The sequence below is a fragment of the Melospiza melodia genome, chromosome 1 (assembly GCF_035770615.1).
Source record: "Melospiza melodia melodia isolate bMelMel2 chromosome 1, bMelMel2.pri, whole genome shotgun sequence".
Classification (NCBI taxonomy): Eukaryota; Metazoa; Chordata; class Aves; order Passeriformes; family Passerellidae; genus Melospiza; species Melospiza melodia.
Genome location: NC_086194.1, coordinates 172,782,124 through 172,804,808, shown reverse-complemented (window position 1 = coordinate 172,804,808; position 22,685 = coordinate 172,782,124). Strand labels below are relative to the sequence as shown.

The following is a 22,685-nucleotide window of genomic DNA, read 5'->3' as shown; positions in this document are numbered from 1 at the left end:
CCTGGGCATCTGCTGGAGTTCAGCAGGGGCATCTACCCAGGGCTGTTTGTTGGTAGGAGTCATCCCAGGTAGGAAGTAATGTCTCGGAGTCACTTGGAACAATGGTTTTCTTTTCTTGTGGTTGTGGTTGAGAAGAAATGGATCACAGGGTGTCCCTGGGTGGGAAAAGGAACCCCAAGGTTCAAGGGAAGAAGTGGAAAAGGTGTTGTAATGAGGCAGGGGGAGGTGACTCTTGCTGTCTCCTGAAAGCTGGTGGCATCCCATGTGAGATGTTATGAGCAGTCCTGGGCTCTCCAGTGGGAAAATGAAATACATTAAATGAACCTAAATCATTTCAGGGCCAGCAATCTCTAAAGGGGCAGGGGGAAATTTCCTGGAGCAGAGGCTGAGAGAGCTGAGACTCCCAGGGGACAAGGATTGACAGGATGTGCCATCAGTGTGTGCAAATCCCTGATGGTGGGGGATGAAGATATAGGGGAGCCTGGCTGTTCTCAGCAGTGCACACATGCAGGGCAAGAGAGCAAGGGCACAGGTGAAAAAAAAAATGGAATTCCATGAGCAAAGATGCCAAGAATCTTTCATTATGAGAATGATCAGAGATTGGAAGAGGCGGTGGACTTGCGGTCTTGGGAGATCCGAATCAGACCTGTCCATGGTTGTGGAAATGTTCTCCCGTTGGTCTTGCTTGAGCAGGGCAGTTGTACCACTTGCACTCCAGAGCTCCTGCCCAAGGGGTTGATGTTTTTTTCTCTCTTGGCTGGTAGGCTTCATGGTCATGCCCAGGAAGAGTTTGTCAAGCGTGCATGGGCATGTAGAAACTTTTCCATTCTTGTGCCAAGGAGACAATTGGTGTGTCAAAGACTTTGGTGTAGCAGCTGCAGGACATGTGGCATCTTCTGTAAGATATCCCTTCCTGTGCTTCCTTTGCCTATTAGTTATAACTAATTTGTTATTAATTGTTTTAAGATAGATGTAAGCAGAAGTGTTGTTGCTCTGTTGAACAAATTCCCAGTGGCTTGTCCAGCTCTAGAATGTGGTGGGTGAGGATTTGAGACCATTGTAACACAAAAAAAATAAGGAGGCATGCCAGGTTTAAAGTAGGAAAATTTTATTGATGTGAAAGAATGAAGAATGAAGAGACAGGAAAGAGAAGTGGAAATAATCTGTTGTGAGGTGAGAACACCGTGACCATCAGCCAAGGTGCTTTGCTTGCAGGAGCTGTTGCCAGAGGCCAGAGCTGGTGGTGTCAGGGGTGGTGCTGAGGCCCTTAGCAGATGTTGCCATAGCCCCTCCTGCCATAGCAGCCCAGGCCTCCCAGCCCGTAGCCAAGGCCGTAGCCAAAGCCACCAAAGCCACCAAATCCGCCAGAGATGGGCTGTCCCTGCACACTGAGCTCAGTGCCCACGGCAGCCGAGGAGGTGGATCCGACGGCGGTGTTCTGGGGGAAGGAGGTCATGATGGGTCCTGGCAGGGTGACCAGCACAGGGGAAGGGTTGATGATGACGCGGGAATCCTGGCATTGCAGGGCACAGGGCTCGTTGCAGCTGTTGGCCAGCGGGGTGGGTCCGCAGGGGCTGCAGCGGTTGTAGCAGGCCATGGGTGTGGTGTGGAGGGTGCCTGGAAGAGAGAGGGGTGAGGCAGGGCAGGGGTGTGGGGGTGTGAGGGGTGATGGGGTTTGGCGTCTGTTGTAGGGCTGTGGGGAGGCATGAGGGCTGCTGAGACTGGGGAGTTCTGAAAGAGAGAGGCAAGGGTGGCAGAGGCAAGATGGTCAGGGGCATGAGGCTCACCTGGTTTTCAGCAGGAGGAGAAGGCTTGAGGAGAAGTGTGTGAGGGTGAGAGGCTCTGGGCCGGCTTTTATGCTGGTTCTGAAGGGGCGGGACAACCTTGTCCCATGGCCTTGGGGCATTTTTGTGGCAGCAGCTCTTGGCTGTCCCGGCCTGGTGAGTCATGAGGTGAGGAGTGTTTTCCTTTATGCAATTCTGCAATTCCATGTCCTGCTCTTGAGTGTGTGTCCATCTGACCTTGGCGGCAGCTTTAGGGTTAGTGTTGGTATTTGGGTAAATCTCATTCTTCCATGTGTCTAAGGAGGGCTGAATAAACAAGCAGAGCCCTGGAGATTTGCAATGTCATCAGTGAGGTCATTTTGTGGCATTCGTGTGCTGTGGTTTGTGGGTGCCTTGTGAAGACTGGGACTCTGTTCTGTGCCACTGGATGTCCATCAGTCATTGTGCTGCACCCAGGAGTGCTGAGGGAGCTGCTGATGTCCTGGGAAGGTCACTCTGCAATAACTCGGCAGGATTCCAGTGCAGTTGAGAGCTTCCTAATGAATGAAAGAGAGCTCTTGGCCTTTTGTCTTGAATGGGATCAAGGGAGAGGATCCGGCAAAGCCGAAGCTGTTCAGGCTGAACTTGTTCCATTTGGATTTCTGCAATCCACACAACAGCATACACTGTCATTTAGAGCATATTCCTTGACCTCATTCATGAATCCAATAAACAAACAACAACCCCGTGTTTGCCCAGGCTGGGCTGTGATGTCAATTCTCCTATTCCGCATTCAAGCCACAAGGTTTCATAACTTAAAACCTCCAAGTCTTAATATTTTTTTCCTGTTTGTAACAGCTAATTGTTACTAATGGATGATCAGTGAGGTCTTCCTCCCTCCTATGTCATGGTGCTGGTGTTCCTACGTGGAATTCTGTGATTCCAAGCCATTTTCTTGAGGCCTGACTTTGATAGCAATATTTAAATGCAAGTATTAGAGGTTAAATGCTGGTGTTGATGGCCTTGTCAGGGCAAGGTGAAGACGTGACCAAAGCCGCCTCATCAGTGAGGTTGCCCCAGGGCTCTCATGCTCTGTGGTTTGGGGGTGCATTGTGAAGATGGGCCCCAAACCATCACAGCTCTGTCAGGCTGGTCTGGGCTTTGCAGGAGCGCTGCTTGTGAGGGTCTGTTCCTTTCATCCCATTGTTTCCATCCCCACCATGTTGCCGTCTCTCCAGGTGTTGTATACCAGACCATCCCAGCTGTGGATGGGGAAGCAATCCTGTTGTTTAGGGAGGATCCCATTCTGCCCTAAGTCTTCTTTTAGTCCATCCATAGTGCTTGTCTCATCTGGGCTCAGCAAGGTCACCCTGTGGTGTCACAGTGCTGGGCTCTACCCGACACATGGAAAGGGAAAATGGTGAAGGGTAAGGAGAGCAAGACATGAGGAGAACAATTCCTCAACCATTGATTAATCAACCCTTTGGCCAACTATCTTTTGCTGCAAAAAATTCCACCAGTTCCCAAGACAGGATTAGGAAAATAAATAAAAGCAAATTGAGGGCAGTGTCCATCTTTCCACCCACCACTTCAGGAACTACACAGTAGAACAAGAACTTGGACGTGGTTGACCAAGAGCAACTCAGGGAGACCAAGACAATGATGGACCTGGAGCAGCCTTAAAATGAGATGAAACTAGGGACCTGGAATTTCAGGCAGGAGACAAAATGCAAATGGGAGATGTTGCCAGTAGGCCATGGCAAAACCTAGTTAAATCCCCAGTTCTCCAAAGCTTTTGTTGAGTCCTCTGCATGTCCTGACACTTGCTATCAACAAGATATTGGTTGTTAATTCTCTCAACTAAGAGGTTATGCCAAGGTCAGATGGACACAGCCCCAAGGGAAAGAACACAGAATTGCAGAGTTGCAGGAAAGACACTCCCCAACTCATGACTCACCAGGCAGGGCCAGCCAAGAGCTGCTGCCTCAAAAATGCCCCAAGGCCATGGGACAAGTCTGTCCCGCCCCTCCAGAACCAGCATAAAAGCCAGCCCAGAGCCTCTCTCCCTCACACACTTCTCCTGACACCTTCTCCTGTGCAGACTACAAGGTGAGTCTCAAAACCCCTGACCCTCCTGCTCCTGCACCCCTGGCCCTTCTCTTCCAGCACATTCAGCCCCAGCCTCAGCAGCTCTCACACCTCCCCACAGCCCCACAACAGCCTCCACACTCCCTTACTCTCCTGCATCCCTGCTCCTCACATCCCCAGTTCTCCCCCTGCCTCACCCCTCTCTTCCAGGCACCCTCCACACCACACCCATGGCCTGCAACAGCCTCTGCCGTCCCTGCGGACCCACCCCGCTGGCCAACAGCTGCAACGAGCCCTGTGCCCTGCAATGCCAGGATTCCCGCGTCATCATCGACCCTTCCCCTGTGCTGGTCACCCTGCCAGGACCCATCATGACCTCCTTCCCCCAGAACACCGCCGTCGGATCCACCTCCTCGGCTGCCGTGGGCACTGAGCTCAGTGTGCAGGGACAGCCCATCTCTGGCGGATTTGGTGGCTTTGGTGGCTTTGGTGGCTTTGGCTATGGCCGTGGATTTGGCTATGGCCTGGGAGGCCTGGGCTGCTATGGCAGAAGGGGCTATGGCAACATCTGCTAAGGGCCTCAGCACCAGCCCTGACACCAACCACCCACTCCCTGGAACTCATCTCAGGCATTGAGGACTCCTCTCTGGGTCATGGGCCCTCCTTTCAAAGGGCCTCAGAACTTTCAGCTCCTGCTCTCAGGGCACCAAGCAAGGCAGAAGCCAGGAACGCAGCCCAGGCTGCCTGCAAACATGGCCCATCTGCCTCCCCCTCTTCTCCTCTCCCTGCTCTTTCCTTTCTGCTCTCCCCTTTGGCTCTGTCCAGTCCCCTCTGTTTCAAACACTTTCTTCTAGGTTAGAGACTTCCGGCCCCTCTGGTGAGCTGCTCCCACTGTGGGCAGGAAGTCCTTGATGCTCTGGCCAAATGTGCTGCAAGCAAAGCACCTTGGCTGTTGGTCACCCTGATTGTACCTCAGCCCAATTCCCTTCCACTGGCTCCTCCTGCTTTTTCACTGTTTTGTCTAAATAAAATTTTTCTTGCACCAGAATTTCAGGTGTCTGTTTTCTCTATGGATTCATGATAAACTGGATGTAAAACTCTTTCCCTTGTGCCGTGCCACAGGAGAGCAGGAATCCGGAGTCCAAATGTCTTCTGGAAAAGTTTAGGTTGGCTATTAAGGAATCTTCCTTCATGGAGAGGGTTTTCATTGGTGTCACAGACTGCCCAGGGTAACTGTGGAGTTGCAGAGATTGAATATCCCTGGAGATGTGTCACTTGGGGACACAGGTTAATGGTGGCTTTGGTAGGGAAGAGGGAATGGTTGGCCTTTGTGTTTAAAATTTAGCTCTTCTGCAACAGAAATATTTTTAAGATGGTATCGTTTAGCGGTGGATTTTGTAGCCCAGCTTTAAGAGTTGTACTCAATGTCAAGAGGCTTTTCCATCAGAACTGACTCCATGGGTGTGGGTGGCAGCTGTGCGAGGGAGCAGAGGCCAAAGGGGAGAGGCAGCACAGGAGGGGTGAGCCAGACCTTTGGGGTCTTGAGTTGTGGCAAGTGCTGAGGGGTGAGGCCAGTTCTCTTGGAGGATTTCCCTTGAGGAAATGGTGCTTGGCTGAGCTGTGTGTCTGCCCTGTGCCAGTGACTCAGCCTGGGCATGAGGAGAGAGCTGTGCCTGCTGTTGAACACAACCCTTTTGTGATGTCAAAGTCTTTTGTTATCAAAGTCTCGGGGAAGACTTTGATATGCCTTCCCCTTCCATGCTCCCAGAGCAACTGAGCAAATCCAGGCTGCCCGAGAGGGCAGTGAGTGGCCTGAGAGTGGCTGTGGGGCCAGAGGCTGGAGATCAGTGGCCTAAAATGCAAATCCAAGCAAGTCTCAAGGGAAGTAGGTCCAGAATTTTATCCATGAGGCCAACCCTGTTCATCCTCCTCGAGAAAGGTCTGGCCAGTGGGATTGTTGTCCCCTCAGCAAGCAGGCAGGTGCTGGAGTGGCTGAGGCACCACTTGGTTGTGCCACCGGTCAGAGGGAACTGGAGACTGAGGGTTAAAGGCATCTCCTGAAGTTCAGGAGAGAAAAATGTGAAGTTCTGCATCTGGGCACAAATGGCAATGGGCCCCAGGTCATGCTGGGGGCTGAGAGGCTCAGTAGGAGCTTTTCAGAACAAAGGGACCACAAAATCCGAATCCTTCCTTTTCCTGGAAAAGACATCACCAGAATCCAGGATAGATTTCAGGCAATTCTTGCCCTGAAGTTGGGAGAGGTGGCCTTTCCTCTCTTTAGAGCACTGGCGGGGTGGTGTGGGCAGTTCTGAGCTGTCCAGCGAAAGAAGCACAAGGGCTTAGTGAAACAAGACCAGATCAGAACGACCAAGACACTGAAAGGGCAGGAGAATCATTCCTAGAGGGCAGAGAGAGCTGGGACTCTCAGGAGGCAAGGCAGGTAGGGCAGGGACGGCAGGGAATGAAGTCGAGGGAGCCTAGTGTTTTCAACAATGCACCCAGGAGAAGGAAAGGAGGGAAGGGAAGAAAACAGATGGAATTCCCTGGGGAAAGAAGGCAAGAATTTTTGAGTGTGAGAGTGGTCTCGGAGAGGAAAAGCTGATGGAATCTCTGCTGGGAGAACCAAACTGAGCTGGCCAAGGTCCTGGAAATGCTGTTCTTGCTGGCTTTCATTCAGGAGAGGGAAATGAGGCACCTGTATTCCAGAGTTCATGCCCAAGTGGGTGATGTGGTTCCTCCTGTTTGCTGGGTGGGTGCAAGAGTCCCGATGGGGAAGAGAGTATTTCACGTGTGTGCTGGCACAGAGAGATTGTACAAGAGCCATGAGCAGGAGAGCATGGATGTGTCAAAACATTTGGGGCAGTGGGTCCTAGGCTTGTGTCACGTTCTGGAAGGTTTGTCCTTCTCCCCTCCTTCCAGTGTCTGTCTTGGTTATTGCTGGTGGTGACATCTTACCTAAGAGAGATGTTCTTGTTCTGCTTCTTTTCCATCCATGCCAACGGCCTGTCTGGCATTATATTTGGTGAGGGTATGAAGCCATTGGAATTCAAAAAGATGAGGAGCCATCTCAGGCTTTGATGCAGGAAAACTTTATTGAGGGAAAAAATGAAGACAGGAGAAAGAACTAGAAGGATTATAGTGTGAGATGCAAGTAGGGCAACGATCAGCTGAGGTGATTTGCTTGCAGAAACTGTTGCCAGAGCCCCAGGCACATTGTGGATGTCAGGGGTGGTTCTGAGGTCCCTTAGCAGTTGTAGCCATAGCCCCTGCTGCCATAGCAGCCCAGGCCATAGCCATAGCCCTGCCCATAGCCGAATTCACAGCCATAGCCAAATCCACGGCCATAGCCAAGGCCGTAGCCAAAGCCACCAAATCCGCCAGAGATGGGCTGTCCCTGCACACTGAGCTCAGTGCCCAGAGCAGCCGAGGAGGTGGATCCGACGGCGGTGTTCTGGGGGAAGGAGGTCATGATGGGTCCTGGCAGGGTGACCAGCACAGGGGAAGGGTCGATGATGACGCGGGAATCCTGGCATTGCAGGGCACAGGGCTCGTTGCAGCTGTTGGCCAGCGGGGTGGGTCCGCAGGGACTGCAGCGGTTGTAGCAGGCCATGGGTGTGGTGTGGAGGGTGCCTGGAAGAGAAGAGGGTGAGGCAGGGCAGGGGTGTGGGGATGTGGGGGGTCATGATGCAGGAGGGTGAGGGAGTGCGGAGGCTGTTGTGGAGTGGTGTGAGGACGGCTGAGGCTGGGGCTGAGGGCGCCACCAGAGAGGGGCCAGGGGTGCAGGAGCAGGAGCGTCAGGGGTTTGAGACTCACCTGGTTGTCGGCAGGAGCAGGAGGTGTGAGGAGAAGTGTGTGAGGGAGAGAGGCTCTGGGCTGGCTTTTATGCTGGTCCTGGAGGGGCAGGACAGCCTTGTGCCATGGCCTTGGGGCATTTTGGTGGCATCAGGTCTTGGCTGGCCCAGCCTGGTGAGTCATGAGTTGGGGAGTGTTTTCCTTCATGCCATTCTGCAATTCCATGTCCTGATCTTGATGCTGTGTCCCTCTTACCTTGGTGGTAGCTTTAATAAATTAATATTTGGGAAGATTTGATTGTTCCATGTGTGTCAGGGAGGGGTGAATGCACAACCCAAGACCTAAAGATCCACAATGTCATCAGTGATGTAATTTTGTGGCGTTTTGTGCTGTGGTTTGCGGGTGCCTTGTGAAGTCTGGGACTCTGTTCCATGACACTGGATGTCCATCAGTCATTGTGTTGCACCCAGGAATGCTGAGGGAGCTGCTGATGTCCTGGGGCGGTCACTCTGCAATGGTTTGGCAAGATCCCAATGCCTGCAAGCCTTTCAGGATGGATGAAAGAGAACTCATGGTCTTTTGTCTTGAATGGGATCAAGAGAGTGGACATTTAAACTGAAAGGCTGTTCAGGCTGCTGAACATATTCCAGTATTATGATTCATTTGGATTTCCCTAATTCACAATACAATGTCTTCTGCCATTTAAACTGTATTCCTTGACCTTGTTATGAAATTCACTAAGGAAACAACAAACTGGGCTTGATCCCTTTTTTCCCAGGCCATTTGTGACATCAATTATCTTATTCCGCATTCAGGCCACAAGTTTCATAGCTCATGACCTGTAATTGTTAACATTGTGTTCCTGTAAGCAAATAATTACTAATGAACAGTCAGTGAGCTCCTCTGTCCTTCCCTGACAAGGTGGGTGCGTGTCTTTGTGGAATTGTGCAATTCCATATCCTGCTCCTGAGGCCCTGTCCACCTGTGGCAAGTAACTTTTAATTACAAATACTAAGAGGTCAAATTTTTCTGTTGGTGGTTCATGTCAAGGAGGGCTGAAGACGTGACCCAAGCTTTGGAGAGGTGGGGTGTCATCACTGTGGTCACCCCACTGCCCTTGCGTGTTGTACTTTGTGGGCGCCTCCTGAAAAATTACCCCAAATTTTTCACAGTTCTGATAGACTGAACTGGGATTGGCAGCTCTCCCAGGGAGGAGGTGTTGCACCTTCCATTGCCTTCCATCCCTCCAGTTGGCAGAGGCTGACCTCAGACCTCACCTTTCAATTTGGACATGCTCAGTGGGTGCTTGGGGGACAGTCTAGCCTCAGAGGTTTTGATATTTTTGGTCGTCCCTTGAGCTGAGTGCCAAAGGCTGAGGCCACTTGTGATTGTTGGTAGGAGGATTTGGAGGTTGACCAGGGTTGTCAGAGACAAGCATTGCACGATCCTCAACCGCACAGGCAAGTCCCAGTGGTCTCAGTGCCCAGGGTAGTGGACTAAGAAAAGTATGAAAGTCTGAGGCTTGTGGTCATTGTCCCAAAGTCCAGATGGTAGCAAGTCCCAAGTGCTGAACCCTGGGCCAACACTGAAAACTTGATTAGTTCTGGACATCAGGGCTTCAGCAAGGCGTTGTGCGCAATTCTTTTCTCCCCAGTGTGAAAATGAAGTCAAATTAGTGAATTATTGAATAGTGACCAGTTCAGAACCACTGAGATTCCACAGGGGTTGGTGGATCATTCCAGGATGAGAAACTGGGAGAGCTGGGACTCCCAGGGGATGAGGGGGGACTGGGGGGTGTCATCAAGGTGCACAAATCACTGATGGCAGAGAATGAAGGTGAGGGAACCTGACTGTTCTCAGTAGTGCACACATGCAGGACAAGAGAGCGAGGGCAAAGGGAAAACAGATGGAATTCCCTGTACAAAGAAAGCAAGAATTTCTCATTTTGAGGATGGTCATAGAGCGGAAATGGTGTTGGACTGCTGGCCCTGGGAGATCCAATAGTGAACTGTCCATGGTGCTGGGAATCCTGCTCCTGTTGGTCTTGATGAAACAGGGAAATTGAAGCTCTTGCACTCCAGATTTCCTGCCCAAGTGGAGGATTTTGGGTCTCTTATTGCTGGAAGGGTTCAAGAGTACTGCTGGGGAAGAGAGTTTGCCAGGTGTGTGCTGACACAGAGCGACTTGACCAGAGGTGTAGCCAGGAGAACATGGATGTGTTCAAGGCATTGGTCTATCAAGTGACGGGTTTGTGTCATGATCTGGAAGATGTCCCCTCCTGTGCTTCCTATGCCAGATGTTTTTATTAGTTGTTTTGACGTAGTTGTGAGGGAAGGTGTTATTGCACATAGCTCAAAGGCCTGTTGAGGCATAGAATGTACTTGGTAAGGATGTGGGACCACTGGAATTACAGAAGAACATGAAGCGTATCAGGCTTTGATGCAATAAGTCTTTATTAAGGCACAAGAATGAAGAGATGGGAGAAAGGAGAAGACGGGATCCGGTGTGAGTTGAAAGTAGGACAAACACCAGCTGAGGTGCTTTGCTTGCAGGAGCTGTTGCCAGAGGCCAGAGCTGGTGGTGTCAGGGGTGGTGCCAAGGTCCCTTAGTAGTTGTAGCCATAGCCCCTTCTGCCATAGCAGCCAAGGCCGTAGCCATAGCCCTGCCCATAGCCGAATCCACAGCCATAGCCAAATCCACGGCCATAGCCAAGGCCGTAGCCAAACCCACGGCCATAGCCAAGGCCGTAGCCAAAGCCACCAAAGCCACCAAAGCCCCCAGAGATGGGCTGTCCCTGGGCATCGAGCTCAGTGCCCACGGCAGCGGAGGAGGTGGATCCGACGGCGGTGTTCTGGGGGAAGGAGGTCATGATGGGTCCTGGCAGGGTGACCATCACAGGGGAAGGGTTGATGATGACGCGGGAATCCTGGCATTGCAGGGCACAGGGCTCGTTGCAGCTGTTGGCCAGCGGGGTGGGTCCGCAGGGACTGCAGCGGTCGTAGCAGGCCATGGGTGTGGTGTGGAGGGTCCTGGAAGAGAGGGGGATGAGGCAGGGTCATGGAGATTTGGGGGTTGTGATGGGTGATATGGGAGGGTGAGAGAGTGTGGAGGCTGTTGTGGGGCTGTGGGGAGGCGTGAGGGCTGCTGAGGCTGGGGCTGAGTGTGTTGGAAGAGAGGGCCCAAGGGAGCAGGAGCAGGAGGGTCAGGGTTTTGAGACTCACCTTGCTGTCTGGACTGGCGAAGGAGAAGGTGTCAGGAGAAGTGTGTGAGGGAGTGAGGCTCTGGGCCGGCTTTTATGCAGGTCCTGGAGGGGCAGGACAGCCTTGTTCCATGGCCTTGGGGCAATTTTGAGGCAGCAGCTCTTGCCTGGCCCAGCCTGGTGAGTCATGTGGTGGGGAGTGTTTTCCTTTCTGCAATTCTGTGTTCTTCCCTTGAGGCTGTGTCCATCTGACCTTGGCAGAACATCTTAATTGTGAGCTTTGTTGACCATCACCTAGTTCTTTATGGTGTGTGTTAGGACATGTAAAATACTCAGCCAAATCTTAGGGTAATTGGGGTGTTGTCAGTACGGTCATTCCATGACATATTGGTGACATTCGCAATTTGCATTCTTGTCTCCTGCCTGAAAGAACTCCCAATTTTATCACCTTGTCCTCATTTGGAGGATACCCCTGTCCTGTCATTGTCATGGTGTCCCTGCAGCACTCTCAGTCAACCATGTCCATGTCCTTGTTCCACCAGGGATCCCTACCAGTGTTGGGGACCAGGACAGTCCACTCCCTGAACTTTCCAAAGCTCAGGCACATGGATTCCAAGAGCGGATTAATAAAGGATGCGGAACTGTGCTTCTCATGTGTCCTGTTCTCCTTGTCCTTCAGCATTTTTCCTTTCCACCGTCACAGATGAGATGAGCGCTATGGATCAACCAACTCAAGACTATGGGGTGTGGGAACTCAGCACATGCCTCCGGATGTCCAGAGTTGCCAAAGACCCCGTCAGGGGGCTCAGAGACCCCTAGCATTCTGCCCAAAACACCTGGTGGCTTGATTTTGGTCCTTCCAATGATTGCCAGCTTGGCGTGGAGATGTGAAAGCCACACAGGTTTCAATGGTGTAAAAACAAGGTGTTCACAGTGTGAAAATGTAGGTTTTAAGATTTTGAGAATATAGGGGTTATGGAGACAAGACAGAAGAATCAAGGCGTGTCTATCCTTCTTCTTTCTTCTTTTTGTTCTTCATTTTCTGCTGTGATGTAAGCGCTTGGAGATTAGTTTAGAATAGAAGTGCACTGTCTAACATAGGTGATAAGTATTGGGAATTAAAAGTAAATATGATATACGTAATTTGTAGTATAAAAAGATGACACTGCCTCGAGGGCAGGCAGAGTGCCTGTATCTGCCTTGCTGAGCAGATCTCGGCTGGGCAAAAAGAAAATTTTGTAGATAAGAAGTAATAAACAACCTGAAGACCGAAAAAAGCGAAGAGTCCAGACTCATTCTTCAAAAGCGCGGGCTGCCTCAAAACCATCCCACGCATTTCGAGACAGAGACAGACAGCCTACCCGAGAATGGGGAGCATGGGAGGCCACCCTATATCGCAGGGATTGATTTCCCACCTCCAGCAGGAAACACTGGGAATGTTGGCAACATGGTGGGAATGGAGAGAACATCACGGAAAGGGCAGTTCCTCACAAGCAGAGCTCCTGCAAAGCCAGACAATCCTGACAGAGCTGTGATGACTCGGGGCCCCATGATACAATGACTGGCAGTGTTTAAGGGTCCCCAGGATGAGGAAAGAGATGAGAATTTTGACTCCATGTTTCAGAAGGCTGATTTATTATTTTATGATATATACTACATTAAAAGGAAATTATATATTAGACAACACTAAAGAAAAAGAGAAAGAAGACCTCAGAAAGCTAGAAAGGAATGAATAATAAAATCTTGTGTCTGACCAGAGTCCCGACACAGCCGGACCTGTGATTGGCCATTAATTAAAAACATGTCACATGCTGGGCAAACAATTCTCCAAATCACATTCCAAAGTAGAAAAACATGGAGAAGCTGAAGGTTCCCAGCTTCTCAGGAGAAAAGATCTGAGCAAAAGGATTTTTCAGAAAATATGTCTGTGACAACAATGCACCCAAAAACCAAGACACACCAGTGCCATGGGGTGACCTCACTGATGACACCTCGTCTGTCTAAGGCTTTGGACATGTCTCCAGCCCACCATGACATCAACACCTGCCTTTAACCTCTAAGGCACTTAAAATCTGCCGCCAAGGTCAGGTGGACATGGCTTCAAAAGAAGGACATGGAGCTGCACAATTCCACAAAGGAATGCCCGCACCATGACATAGGAGGGAAGACGACTGTGCTGACCAACCACCAGTAATTACTGGGTTGTGCTAGCAGGAACAGATTATTAAGATTAAAAGGATGTGAGATATGAAAAGTGATGGGATGAATGCGGATTAAAGGCAAGAACATCACAGGCCAGCCTGGGAAAAAAAAGGATTAGGCTGAGTTGTTTAATGGATTTCTTAATGAGGTCAAGGAATATGCTTTAAATGACAGAGTACAATGTCAAGTGAAGATGAGAAGTCCAAATGGACCATGACACCAGAACAAGTTCAACCAGACCAGCCTCTACTTTTCCAGATGTTTTCTCTTGATTCAGTTCAAGACACAAGGCCATGAGATCTCTTTAATCTGTAGGAACACTCATAATTCACGATAATATTTCCATGTTATTGCAGAGTGACCTCCCCAGGACGTCAGCAGCTCCCTCAGCATTCCTGGGAGAAGCACAATGACTGATGGACATCCAGTGGCACAGAAAAGAGTCCCAGTCTTCACAAGCACCAAAAAACCACAAAGCATGAGTGCCACAAAATGACATCACTGATGATATCTCAACTCTGCTGGGCTCTGGTTGTTTATTCAGCCCTTCCTGACACACACGGAAAAATCAAATCCACCCAAATACCATGTCTCACTTCAAAGAGGCCGTCAAGGTCAGAGACTCACAAGGACACAGACTCAAGAACCAATCATGACACTGCTAAATTCTATGAATGAAAATACAACTCATGACTCATCAGGCTGGGCCAGTCAAGAGCGGCAGCCAAAAAAATGCCCCAGGGCCATGGGACAAGGCTGTCCCGCCCCTCCAGAACCAGCATAAAAGCCGGCCCAGAGCCTCTCTCCCTCACACACTTCTCCTGACACCTTCTCCACCTGCTCCTGCTGACAACCAGGTGAGTCTCAAGACTCTGACCCTCCTGCTCCTCCCTCCCTTGGCCTCTCTCTTCCAGCATGCTCAGCCCCAGCCTCAGCAGCCCTCACACCTCCCCACAGCCCCAAAACAGCCTCCAAATTCCCTCACCTTCCTCCAGCATCGCCCCTGCCCTGCCTCACCCCTCCCTCTCTTCCAGGCACCCTCCACACCACACCCATGGCCTGCAACAGCCTCTGCACTCCCTGCGGACCCACCCCGCTGGCCAACAGCTGCAACGAGCCCTGTGCCCTGCAATGCCAGGATTCCCGCGTCATCATCAACCCTTCCCCTGTGCTGGTCACCCTGCCAGGACCCATCATGACCTCCTTCCCCCAGAACACCGCCGTTGGATCCACCTCCTCAGCTGCTCTGGGCACTGAGCTCAATGCCCAGGGACAGCCCATCTCTGGCGGATTTGGTGGCTTTGGTGGCTTTGGCGGCTTTGGTGGCTTTGGCTACGGCCTTGGCTATGGCCGTGGGTTTGGCTATGGGCTGGGCTATGGCTGTGGGTATGGCTACAGCCTGGGAGGCCTGGGCTGCTATGGCAGAAGGGGCTATGGCTACAACTGCTAAGTTCTCTCAGCACCACTCCTGACACCAACCACCCACTCCTTGGAACACACCCCAGGTGTTGCAGATGCCTTGCTGGGCCAAATCTGTCAACTGGCTCAGCACTTCCAGCTTTTGCCCTCAGGGCACCAAGTAGGGCAGCAGCCAAGGGCCCAGCCCAAGCTGCCTGCAAACGTGGCCCATCTGCCTCCTGCTCTTCTCTCACTCCCTCTCAGCCCTGTCCAGCTCCCTCTGCTGCAAATCCCTTCTCCCAAGCCAGAGACCATTGGGAATCTTCACCATCAGATTGCTTCTACTCTGGAGCAGGAAGGCCTCGATGCTCTGACTGAACCACCAGAAATCAAAGGAGTTCAGCTGATGGTCACCCTCCTTGCATCTCAGACCAGCTCCCTTCCTCTTGCCATTCATGATCTCTCACTCTGCTTTTGCCTTAATAAAATTCTTTTGCATTGCAGCATTGTTATGTCTCCTTTTCCTTCATGGGCACACACTGGCACAGTTTGCTGTTCCCTTGGATACCACAAACCCTTCACTTGCATAATCCTATGCCTGGATACACTAAGGCAGATCTATCCCTACCTCTGACACAAGCTTCTCCTGGGCCACGTTTTCACATGGCTACACAGCTGTTGGTCCACTTCCTTGCTATATCTTTAGCTCTGATGCAGATCAACGATACTCTGTAGCCATAATATTTTCTGAAAAAACCTTTCCTTAGGATTTTTTCTCCTCGGAAGCTGGGAGGCCTCAGGAACAAAATGTAAACAATGGCTATCTCCTGCTGTGGAATGCAACAGGTGGATCTGTGATTGGTCTCATAGAGTTGTTTCTAATTAATGGCCAATCACAGTCAGCTGGCTAGGACTCTCTGTTTGAGACACAAGCCTTTGTTATTTATTTCTTCCTTTTGTATTCTTAGCTAGCCTTCTGATGAAATTCTTTCTTCTATTCTTTTAGTATAGTTTTAATATAGTATTTATCATAAAATAATAAATCAAGCCTTCTGAAACATGGAGTCAGATCCTTGTCTCTTCCCTCATCCTTGGACCCCTGTGAACACTGTCACAATACCCCAATGGTAAATTTTACCCTTGAGGCTCCAGAGCTGAGCACAGAACTCCAGTCTCACCAGAGCTGAGCAGAGGGTCAGAATTCTCTCCTCACCTGCTGCCCACACTGTGACAATGAGCCCATGGCATGGGCAGTTTCTCTTTGTCATGTTCACATGGCCAGGGCATGTCCAATTCTTCATCCACCAACATCCCAAGTCCTTCTCCTCAAGGATCTCAGTATGGATCCAATATCCATTACCGAGATTGCTCCAACTCAGACTTAGGATGCTGCACTTCATCCTGTTCACCTTCATGACAATCACACCACCCCAGCCTGTCAAGAGCTCTCTGGATGCCATCCCTTCCCTCCAGACAATCAACCACACTGCTCACTTTGATGTCATTCCCATTCTTGCTGAGGGGACACTCAATCCCCTGCGCCTGACAAAGATGGGAAGTGGTAATGGTCCCAATACGAGCCTCTGTAGGTCACCACTCATCCCTGTTCCCCTCACAGACATGGAGCTGCTGACCACAACTGTGAGTGACACCATCCTGTCCATTTTCCACCCCACAGTTGATGTTCCAGCTGTCAACTCCACATCCCTCCAGGTCAGAGATAAGGATGTTGTTCGCCACAGGAAGAAAGGTTTTGCACAAGTCCATGTACATGATATCAGTTGCTCTTCCGTCATTCACCAGTTCTGGAACTCCATCAAACTTTTCAGGAAGAATTTGCCCTTCATGAAAATGGGAGCAGCAACAGGGGTGGGGTGAGCCAGGCCTTTGGGGCCTGAGATGTGGCAAGAGCCCAGAGCTGAGGCCACTTCACTTGGAGGATTTCCCTTGAGGAAATGGTGCTTGGCTGAGCTCTGTGTCTGCACTGTGCCAGTGACTCAGCCTGGGCATGAGGAGAGAGCTGTGGCTGCTGTTGAACACAACCCTTTTGTGAAGCCTTCAAGACTCCTTCCCATTCTACACTCTGACAGCAGCTGAGCAGGTCCAGGTTCCCTGAGGGCGCAGTGAGTGGCCTGAGAGTGGCTGAGGGGCTGAGGCCAGAGGTGTCTGGTCAGTGGCCAAAAGTGCAAATGGAGATGAATCCCCAGTACTGCAGCCCAGGAGTTGGACTCTGTTCAACATCCTAAACAATGAGCTGGGCAGTGTTGTCCCCTCAGACACGTAGCAATCTCAGAAATGGGTAATAGATAGATAATGAGTTGATTGAGAGAATGCCCAAGGAGGACTTGGGGTGTCGGTGGATGAAGAATTGGACATGCCCTGGCCATGTGCATTCACAGACCAAAACTCCTCCATGTCCTGGGCTCATCATCACAGCATGGGCAGCAGGTGAGGGGAGATTCTGACCCCTCTGCTCTGCTCTTCAGAGGCTGGAGATGTGTGTTCAACTCTGGGAACCTGAGGATACGAAAGATACGGGCCTGCTGAAGCAGAGCTGTAGATGACCCTGGAAGATGATGAGGGTCTGGAGCAACTGGTGCCCAGCTAAAGTGAAAACAAGACTCATACATGGTTTCTATTAGAGACAGGGGTAGACCTGCATTAGTGTATGCAGGCCTGGGATCAAGCAAGGAAAGTCTGGAATGCACCAGAAAGGCAAAGTGTGCCTGTGTGTGCCAGTGAAGGAAAGGAGACATCTGAGGCTGTAATGCAAGAGAACTTTATTGAGCTAAAAGAACAGTGGAAGGTTGTGAGCATCCACTGGGAAAGGGAAGGGCAAGTAGGGGGTGCAAGGAGGGTGACCATCAGCCAAGATCCTTGGCTTTCAGTTTTGGCTAGAGCACCAAGGCCCTCCTACCCCACAGTGGGAGCAGCCCAATGGAGTGCCAGTGCCTGACGGTCTCTGGCTTGGGAGAAGGGTTTGTCTGGAGGGGACTGGACAGAGCTGAAGGGGAGATGTAGAGCAGGGAGTGGGAGAAGAGCAGGTGGCAGATGGGCCATGTTTGCAGGCAGCCCGGGCTGGGCCCTTGGTTGGTGTCTTGCTTGGTGCCCTGAGAGCAGGATCTAGAAGTTCTGAGCCAGCTGACAACCTTTGCCTAGAGATGCATTTCAGTACCTGGGGAGTGTCCCAGGGACTGGTTGGTTGGTGTCAGGGGTGGTGCTGAGGTCCCTTAGCAGTTGTAGCCATAGCCCCTTCTGCCATAGCAGCCCAGGCCTCCCAGGCCATAGCCATACCCACAGCCATAGCCCTGCCCGTAGCCAAATCCACGGCCATAGCCAAGGCCGTAGCCAAAGCCACCAAAGCCACCAAATCCGCCAGAGATGGGCTGTCCCTGCACACTGAGCTCAGTGCCCACGGCAGCCGAGGAGGTGGATCCGACGGCGGTGTTCTGGGGGAAGGAGGTCATGATGGGTCCTGGCAGGGTGACCATCACAGGGGAAGGGTTGATGATGACGCGGGAATCCTGGCATTGCAGGGCACAGGGCTCGTTGCAGCTGTTGGCCAGCGGGGTGGGTCCGCAGGGACTGCAGCGGTTGTAGCAGGCCATGGGTGTGGTGTGGAGGGTGCCTGGAAGAGAGGAGGAGTAAAGCACGGCAGGGGTGTGGGGATGCAAGGGGCAGTGAAGGAGTGTGGAGGCTGCTGTGGGGCTGTGGGGAGGTGTGAGGGCTGTTGAGGATGGGACTGAGTGTGCTGGAAGAGAAGGGCAGAGGTGGAGGAGCAGGAGGGTCAGGGGCTTGAAACTTACCTGGTTTTCAGCAGGGGCAGGAGGAGAAGGCGTCAGGAGGAGTGTGTGAGGGAGAGAGGCTCTGGGCCGGCTTTTATGCTGGTTCTGGAGGTGTGGGACAGCCTTGTCCCATGGCCTTGGGGCATTTTTGAGGCAGCAGCTCTTGGCTGGCCCAGCCTGGTGTGTCATGAGGTGGGGAGTGTTTTCCATTCTGCAATTCTGCAGTGTCATATCCTGCCCTTGAGTCTGTGTCCATTTGACCTTGGAGGCAGCTTTAGAGTAAGAGCTGATCTTTGGGTAGATTTGATTGTTAGATACACGTCTGTGAAGGCTGAATAAACAAGCAGAGAGCAGCAGAGGTGCAATGCCATCAGTGGGCCTTGTGTGTTGTGGTTTGTGGGTGCCTTGTGAAGACTGGGATTCTTTTCTGTGCCACTGAATGTCCATCAGTCATTGTGTTTCTCCCAGGAATGCTGAGGGAGCTGCTGATGTCCTGGGAAGGTCACTCTGCAATAACATGGAAATGTCCCAGTGCCTGAGAGTTCCTCCTGATGGATGAAAGTGTGGTCTTGCTCTTGTGTCTTGAATTGAGATTGAGATTGAGATTGAGATTGAGATTGAGATTGAGATTGAGATTGAGATTGAGATTGAGATTGAGATTGAGATTGAGATTGAGATTGAGAGAGTATCTTGGAAAGTAGAGGCTGTTCAGGCTGCACTTGTTCTCATGTTATTGTCCATTTAGATTTCTAAAATTTACCCACATGCCACTCTATCATTTAAAGTGTATTTCTTGATCTCGTTGAGAATTCCAATAACCAACACCAAATACAGGCCCATCTCTTTTTTCCCAGCCTGGTGTGTGCTATTAATTTGTTTATTCTGTGTTCAGCCAAAGAGTTTCATAACTTATATCCTGTAAATGTAATGTTTTGTTCCTATTAGCAAAAAGGACTAATTACTAATGGACAGTTAGTGAGTTGCTCCTTCCTTCTCTGTCATGGTGCTGGCGTTCCTTTGTGTGATTCTGCCATTCCGCATCCTTCTCTTCAGGCCGTGTCCATCTGACCTTGGTGGCGGCTTTCAAGTGTGAGTATTAGAGGTTAAATGTTGGTCTTGATGGGTTATGTCAGGATGGATTGAAGATGTGACCAAAGCTTTGTGGAGATGCCATGTCATCAGTGAGGTAACCCCACAGCACTGGTGTGCTGTGTTTTGTGCGCGTGTGGTGAAGAGGGACCTCATTTCCTCGTGGAGCTTCTCATAGAATTCACGGAATTCACAGAACTCACAGAATTACTGGGTTGGAAGAGACCTTCAAGATCATCTAGTCCAAGTCATGCTCTAACACCTCAACTAAACCATGGCACCGAGTGCCTCATCCAGTCTTGTTTTAAATACATCCAGGAATGGTGACTCCACCACCTCCCCCGGCAGACCATTCCAGTACTTTATTGCTCTTTCAGTGAAAACTTTTTGCTATTATCTGACCTATATTTTCCTTGATGCAGCTTGAGACTGTGTCCTCTCATTCTGTTAGAACCTGGTGACAGAGACCAACCCTCATCTGGCTACAAACACCCTTCAGGAAGTTGTAGAGTGATAAGGTCACCTCTGAGTCTCCATTTCTCCAGGCTAAACAACCCCAGCTCCCCTTTTTAGGCTGCACTAATCTTTGCAGTTTTTCTGGAGGGGAGCATCTGCACCTTTGATCATGTTCTTTTCCTCCCTATCTTGGCTGCATCTCTCCTGGCTTGTCTACATTCATGGCCTTTGCCATTGGAGATGGGAAAGCAATCCGTATGACTTGGGGAGGTGTCCTGTGCTCCTCACAGTCTGGTGTGGGTTCATCTGTAGCTCTTGTCTCAGCTGGGCCCAGCAAGGTCACAATGTGGGGTCCCATTGTTGGGCTCTGCCTGACACATGGAAAGGAAACCTCGTGGAGGAGGAGGAGAAGAAGCACGAGGGGAACAATTAGTCATCTACTCATTAGTCAACCCTTCAAACCTATATGTCTGCAGTGTAAAGATAAGGATGTTCTGTGGGACTGGTTTAAGGGCCCAATAGAATTCCAGGAACTTGACACTGGTTGCCATTTCCTTGTCAAAAATAGCATTCGACCTTGTGATCCTGCTGGAGCATAAATGGATTGTGAGGTGGCCATGGATCCTCTGATGTAAAAAGCTCCAGCAATTACTGGGAGAGAATTAGGAAATATGTAATAACAAAAGTAATACAAGAAAGGTGAGGAAGATGAGGAAGTCAACTGCCTTGTCGTGCACTACTGATGAGCTGCCGAGTACAACAAGGACATGGATATGGTTGACCAAGAGCAGTGCCAGGAGACCAATGGGACTGGAGTGCCCTTAAAACAAGAAATTGACAGAGCTGAAGGATCTTTCAAACAGGAGCAAAGAAGGCAAATGGGACATGATGTCATTATTCCATGGCGTGTCCTCATCAATGACACATCAGTTGGCCTAAGGGTTGTTTGAATCTTCTACATGTCCTGAAAGGCAGCGGCAACAAGAAAATGGTCACTAATTCTTGAAATTAAAAGCTGCCGACAAGGTCAGATGGACACAGCCTGAGGGTCAGAACATGGAATTGCAGAATTGCAAGAAGGAAAACACTCTACAACTCATGACTCACCAAACTGGGCCAGGCAAGAGCTGCTGCCTCAAAATTGCCCCAAGGCCATGGGACAAGGCTGTCCCGCCCACCCAGGACCAGCATAAAAGCCGGCCCAGACCCTCTCTCCCTCACACACTTCTCCTCAAGCCTTCTACTCCTGTTCCTGCAGACAACCAGGTGAGTCTCAATCCCCTGACCCTCCTGCTCCTGCACCCCTGGCCCCTCTCTTCCAGCATGCTCAGCCCCAGCCTCTGCAACCCTCACACCTCCCCACAGCCCCACAACAACCTGCGTACTCCCTTGTCCTCTTCCATAACTGTCCCTCGCACTCTGACACCTCCACCGTGCCTCATCCCTCTCTCTTTCAGGCACCCTCCACACCACACCCATGGCCTGCTACAACCGCTGCACTCCCTGCGGACCCACCCCGCTGGCCAACAGCTGCAACGAGCCCTGTGCCCTGCAATGCCAGGATTCCCGCGTCATCATTAACCCTTCCCCTGTGCTGGTCACCCTGCCAGGACCCATCATGACCTCCTTCCCCCAGAACACCGCCGTCGGATCCACCTCCTCTGCTGCTCTGGGCACTGAGCTCAGTGTGCAGGGACAGCCCATCTCTGGGGGATTTGGTGGCTTTGGTGGCTTTGGCTATGGCCTTGGCTATGGCCGTGGATTCGGCTATGGGCAGGGCTATGGCTATGGCCTGGGCTGCTATGGCAGAAGGGGCTATGGCTACAACTGCTAAGGGACCTCAGCACCACCCCTGACACCAACCACCCACTCCCTGGAACACACCCCAGGCATTTAGGGTGCCTTTCTGTGCTAAGGCTTTCAAATGTGCTCAGCACACCCAGCTTCTTCTCTCAGGGCACCAAGCAAGGCAGCAGGCCACACGGCCTGCAAACGTGGCCCATCTGCCTCCTGCTCTTCTCCCACTCCCTGTTCTGCATGGACCCTTTGGCTCTGTCCTGTGCCCTCTGGACAAACCCCTTCTCCCAAGCCAGAGACCATTTGGCACCTCCACCATTGTGCTTCTCCCATTGTGAAGCCGGAAGTCCTTGATGCTCTGGCCAAACCTCCGAGCCAAGGGGCCTTGGTTGGTGGTTGCTCTTCTTATACCTCAGCCATGCCTCTTCCACTTACTGCTCAGGGCTTTTACTCTTCTTTATGCCTCAATAAAATTCTTTTGCATTGTACATTGTGAATTGTCCTCTTCCTTCATGGGCACACGCTGCCACACTTTGCTCTTCTCTTGGATCCCACCAACCCTTCACTTCCTTGATCCCAGGCCTGGATACACGAATGCAGGTCTATCCCTGCCTCTGATAGAAGATGTGTATGGATCTTGTTTCCACCTGGGCTGGACACCAGTTGCTCCAGACCCTCATCATCTTCCAGGGTCACCTACAGCTCTGCTTGAGCATGTCCATGTCTTCCGAGTACACATTTCCAGTCTCAGAAGAGCAGAGGGAGAGAATTCCCCTCTCACTGCTGCTCATGGTGTGGGGATGAGCCCAGGACATGGGGAGCTCCTGGTCTGTGAGTGTTCATGGCCAGGGCATGTTCAATTCTTCATGTTCAGTTCCTCCTGATGGATGAAAGTGTGCTCTTGCTCTTGTGTCTTGAATGGAATAGAGAGAGGATCTTGGAAAGTAGAGGCTGTTCAGGCTGCATTTGTTCCCATGTTATTGTCCATTTAGATTTCTAAAATTTACCCAACAAGCCACTCTATCATTTAAAGTGTATTTCTTGATCTCATTGTGAAATCCAATAGCCAACAACAAATGCAGGCCCATCCCTTTTCTCCAAGGTGTGTGTAATGTC

The 22,685-nt window shown here is 51.1% G+C and overlaps 4 protein-coding genes and 3 pseudogenes across 4 annotated transcripts; 3 read left to right on the top strand and 4 right to left on the bottom strand.

Moving 5' to 3' along the window:
• Positions 1–1,267: 1,267 nt before the first annotated feature.
• On the bottom strand, positions 1,268–1,906 carry LOC134430991 (feather beta keratin-like; annotated as a pseudogene).
• A 1,848-nt stretch (positions 1,907–3,754) lies between these two features.
• On the top strand, positions 3,755–4,426 carry LOC134417185 (feather beta keratin-like; annotated as a pseudogene).
• Positions 4,427–6,925: 2,499 nt separating this feature from the next.
• Positions 6,926–7,783, bottom strand: LOC134430982 (feather beta keratin-like). The gene is made up of 2 exons (XM_063178902.1): positions 7,665–7,783; positions 6,926–7,486 (listed from the first exon to the last, which is right to left on the bottom strand). Exons 1-2 carry the CDS (start codon positions 7,781–7,783, stop codon positions 7,096–7,098), a joined length of 510 nt encoding a protein of 169 aa, XP_063034972.1. The 3' UTR covers positions 6,926–7,095.
• A 2,465-nt stretch (positions 7,784–10,248) lies between these two features.
• On the bottom strand, positions 10,249–11,332 carry LOC134417135 (beta-keratin-related protein-like). The gene is given in 4 exon segments (XM_063154028.1): positions 10,249–10,672; positions 10,865–10,958; positions 10,961–11,019; positions 11,313–11,332. Coding segments are annotated over 4 exon segments (597 nt in total).
• Positions 11,333–13,776: 2,444 nt separating this feature from the next.
• LOC134430971 (beta-keratin-related protein-like) lies at positions 13,777–14,494 on the top strand. Its single transcript, XM_063178890.1, is given in 3 exon segments — positions 13,777–13,804; positions 13,807–13,905; positions 14,079–14,494. Coding segments are annotated over 3 exon segments (543 nt in total).
• A 3,178-nt stretch (positions 14,495–17,672) lies between these two features.
• LOC134430966 (feather keratin B-4-like) lies at positions 17,673–18,373 on the bottom strand (annotated as a pseudogene).
• Positions 18,374–18,591: 218 nt separating this feature from the next.
• On the top strand, positions 18,592–21,606 carry LOC134417081 (uncharacterized). Its single transcript, XM_063153902.1, is given in 6 exon segments — positions 18,592–18,600; positions 18,820–18,912; positions 19,768–19,826; positions 20,955–21,024; positions 21,026–21,038; positions 21,230–21,606. Coding segments are annotated over 6 exon segments (621 nt in total).
• Positions 21,607–22,685: the final 1,079 nt, after the last annotated feature.

Coding starts and splice junctions, on each gene's coding strand:
- LOC134430982 (XM_063178902.1), bottom strand. CDS start 7,783: ATGCCCCAAGGCCATGGCACAAGGCTGTCCTGCCCCTCCAGGACCAGC. Junction 7,487..7,664: donor CTGCTCCTGCCGACAACCAG/GTGAGTCTCAAA, acceptor ACCCTCTTCTCT/TCCAGGCACCCTCCACACCA.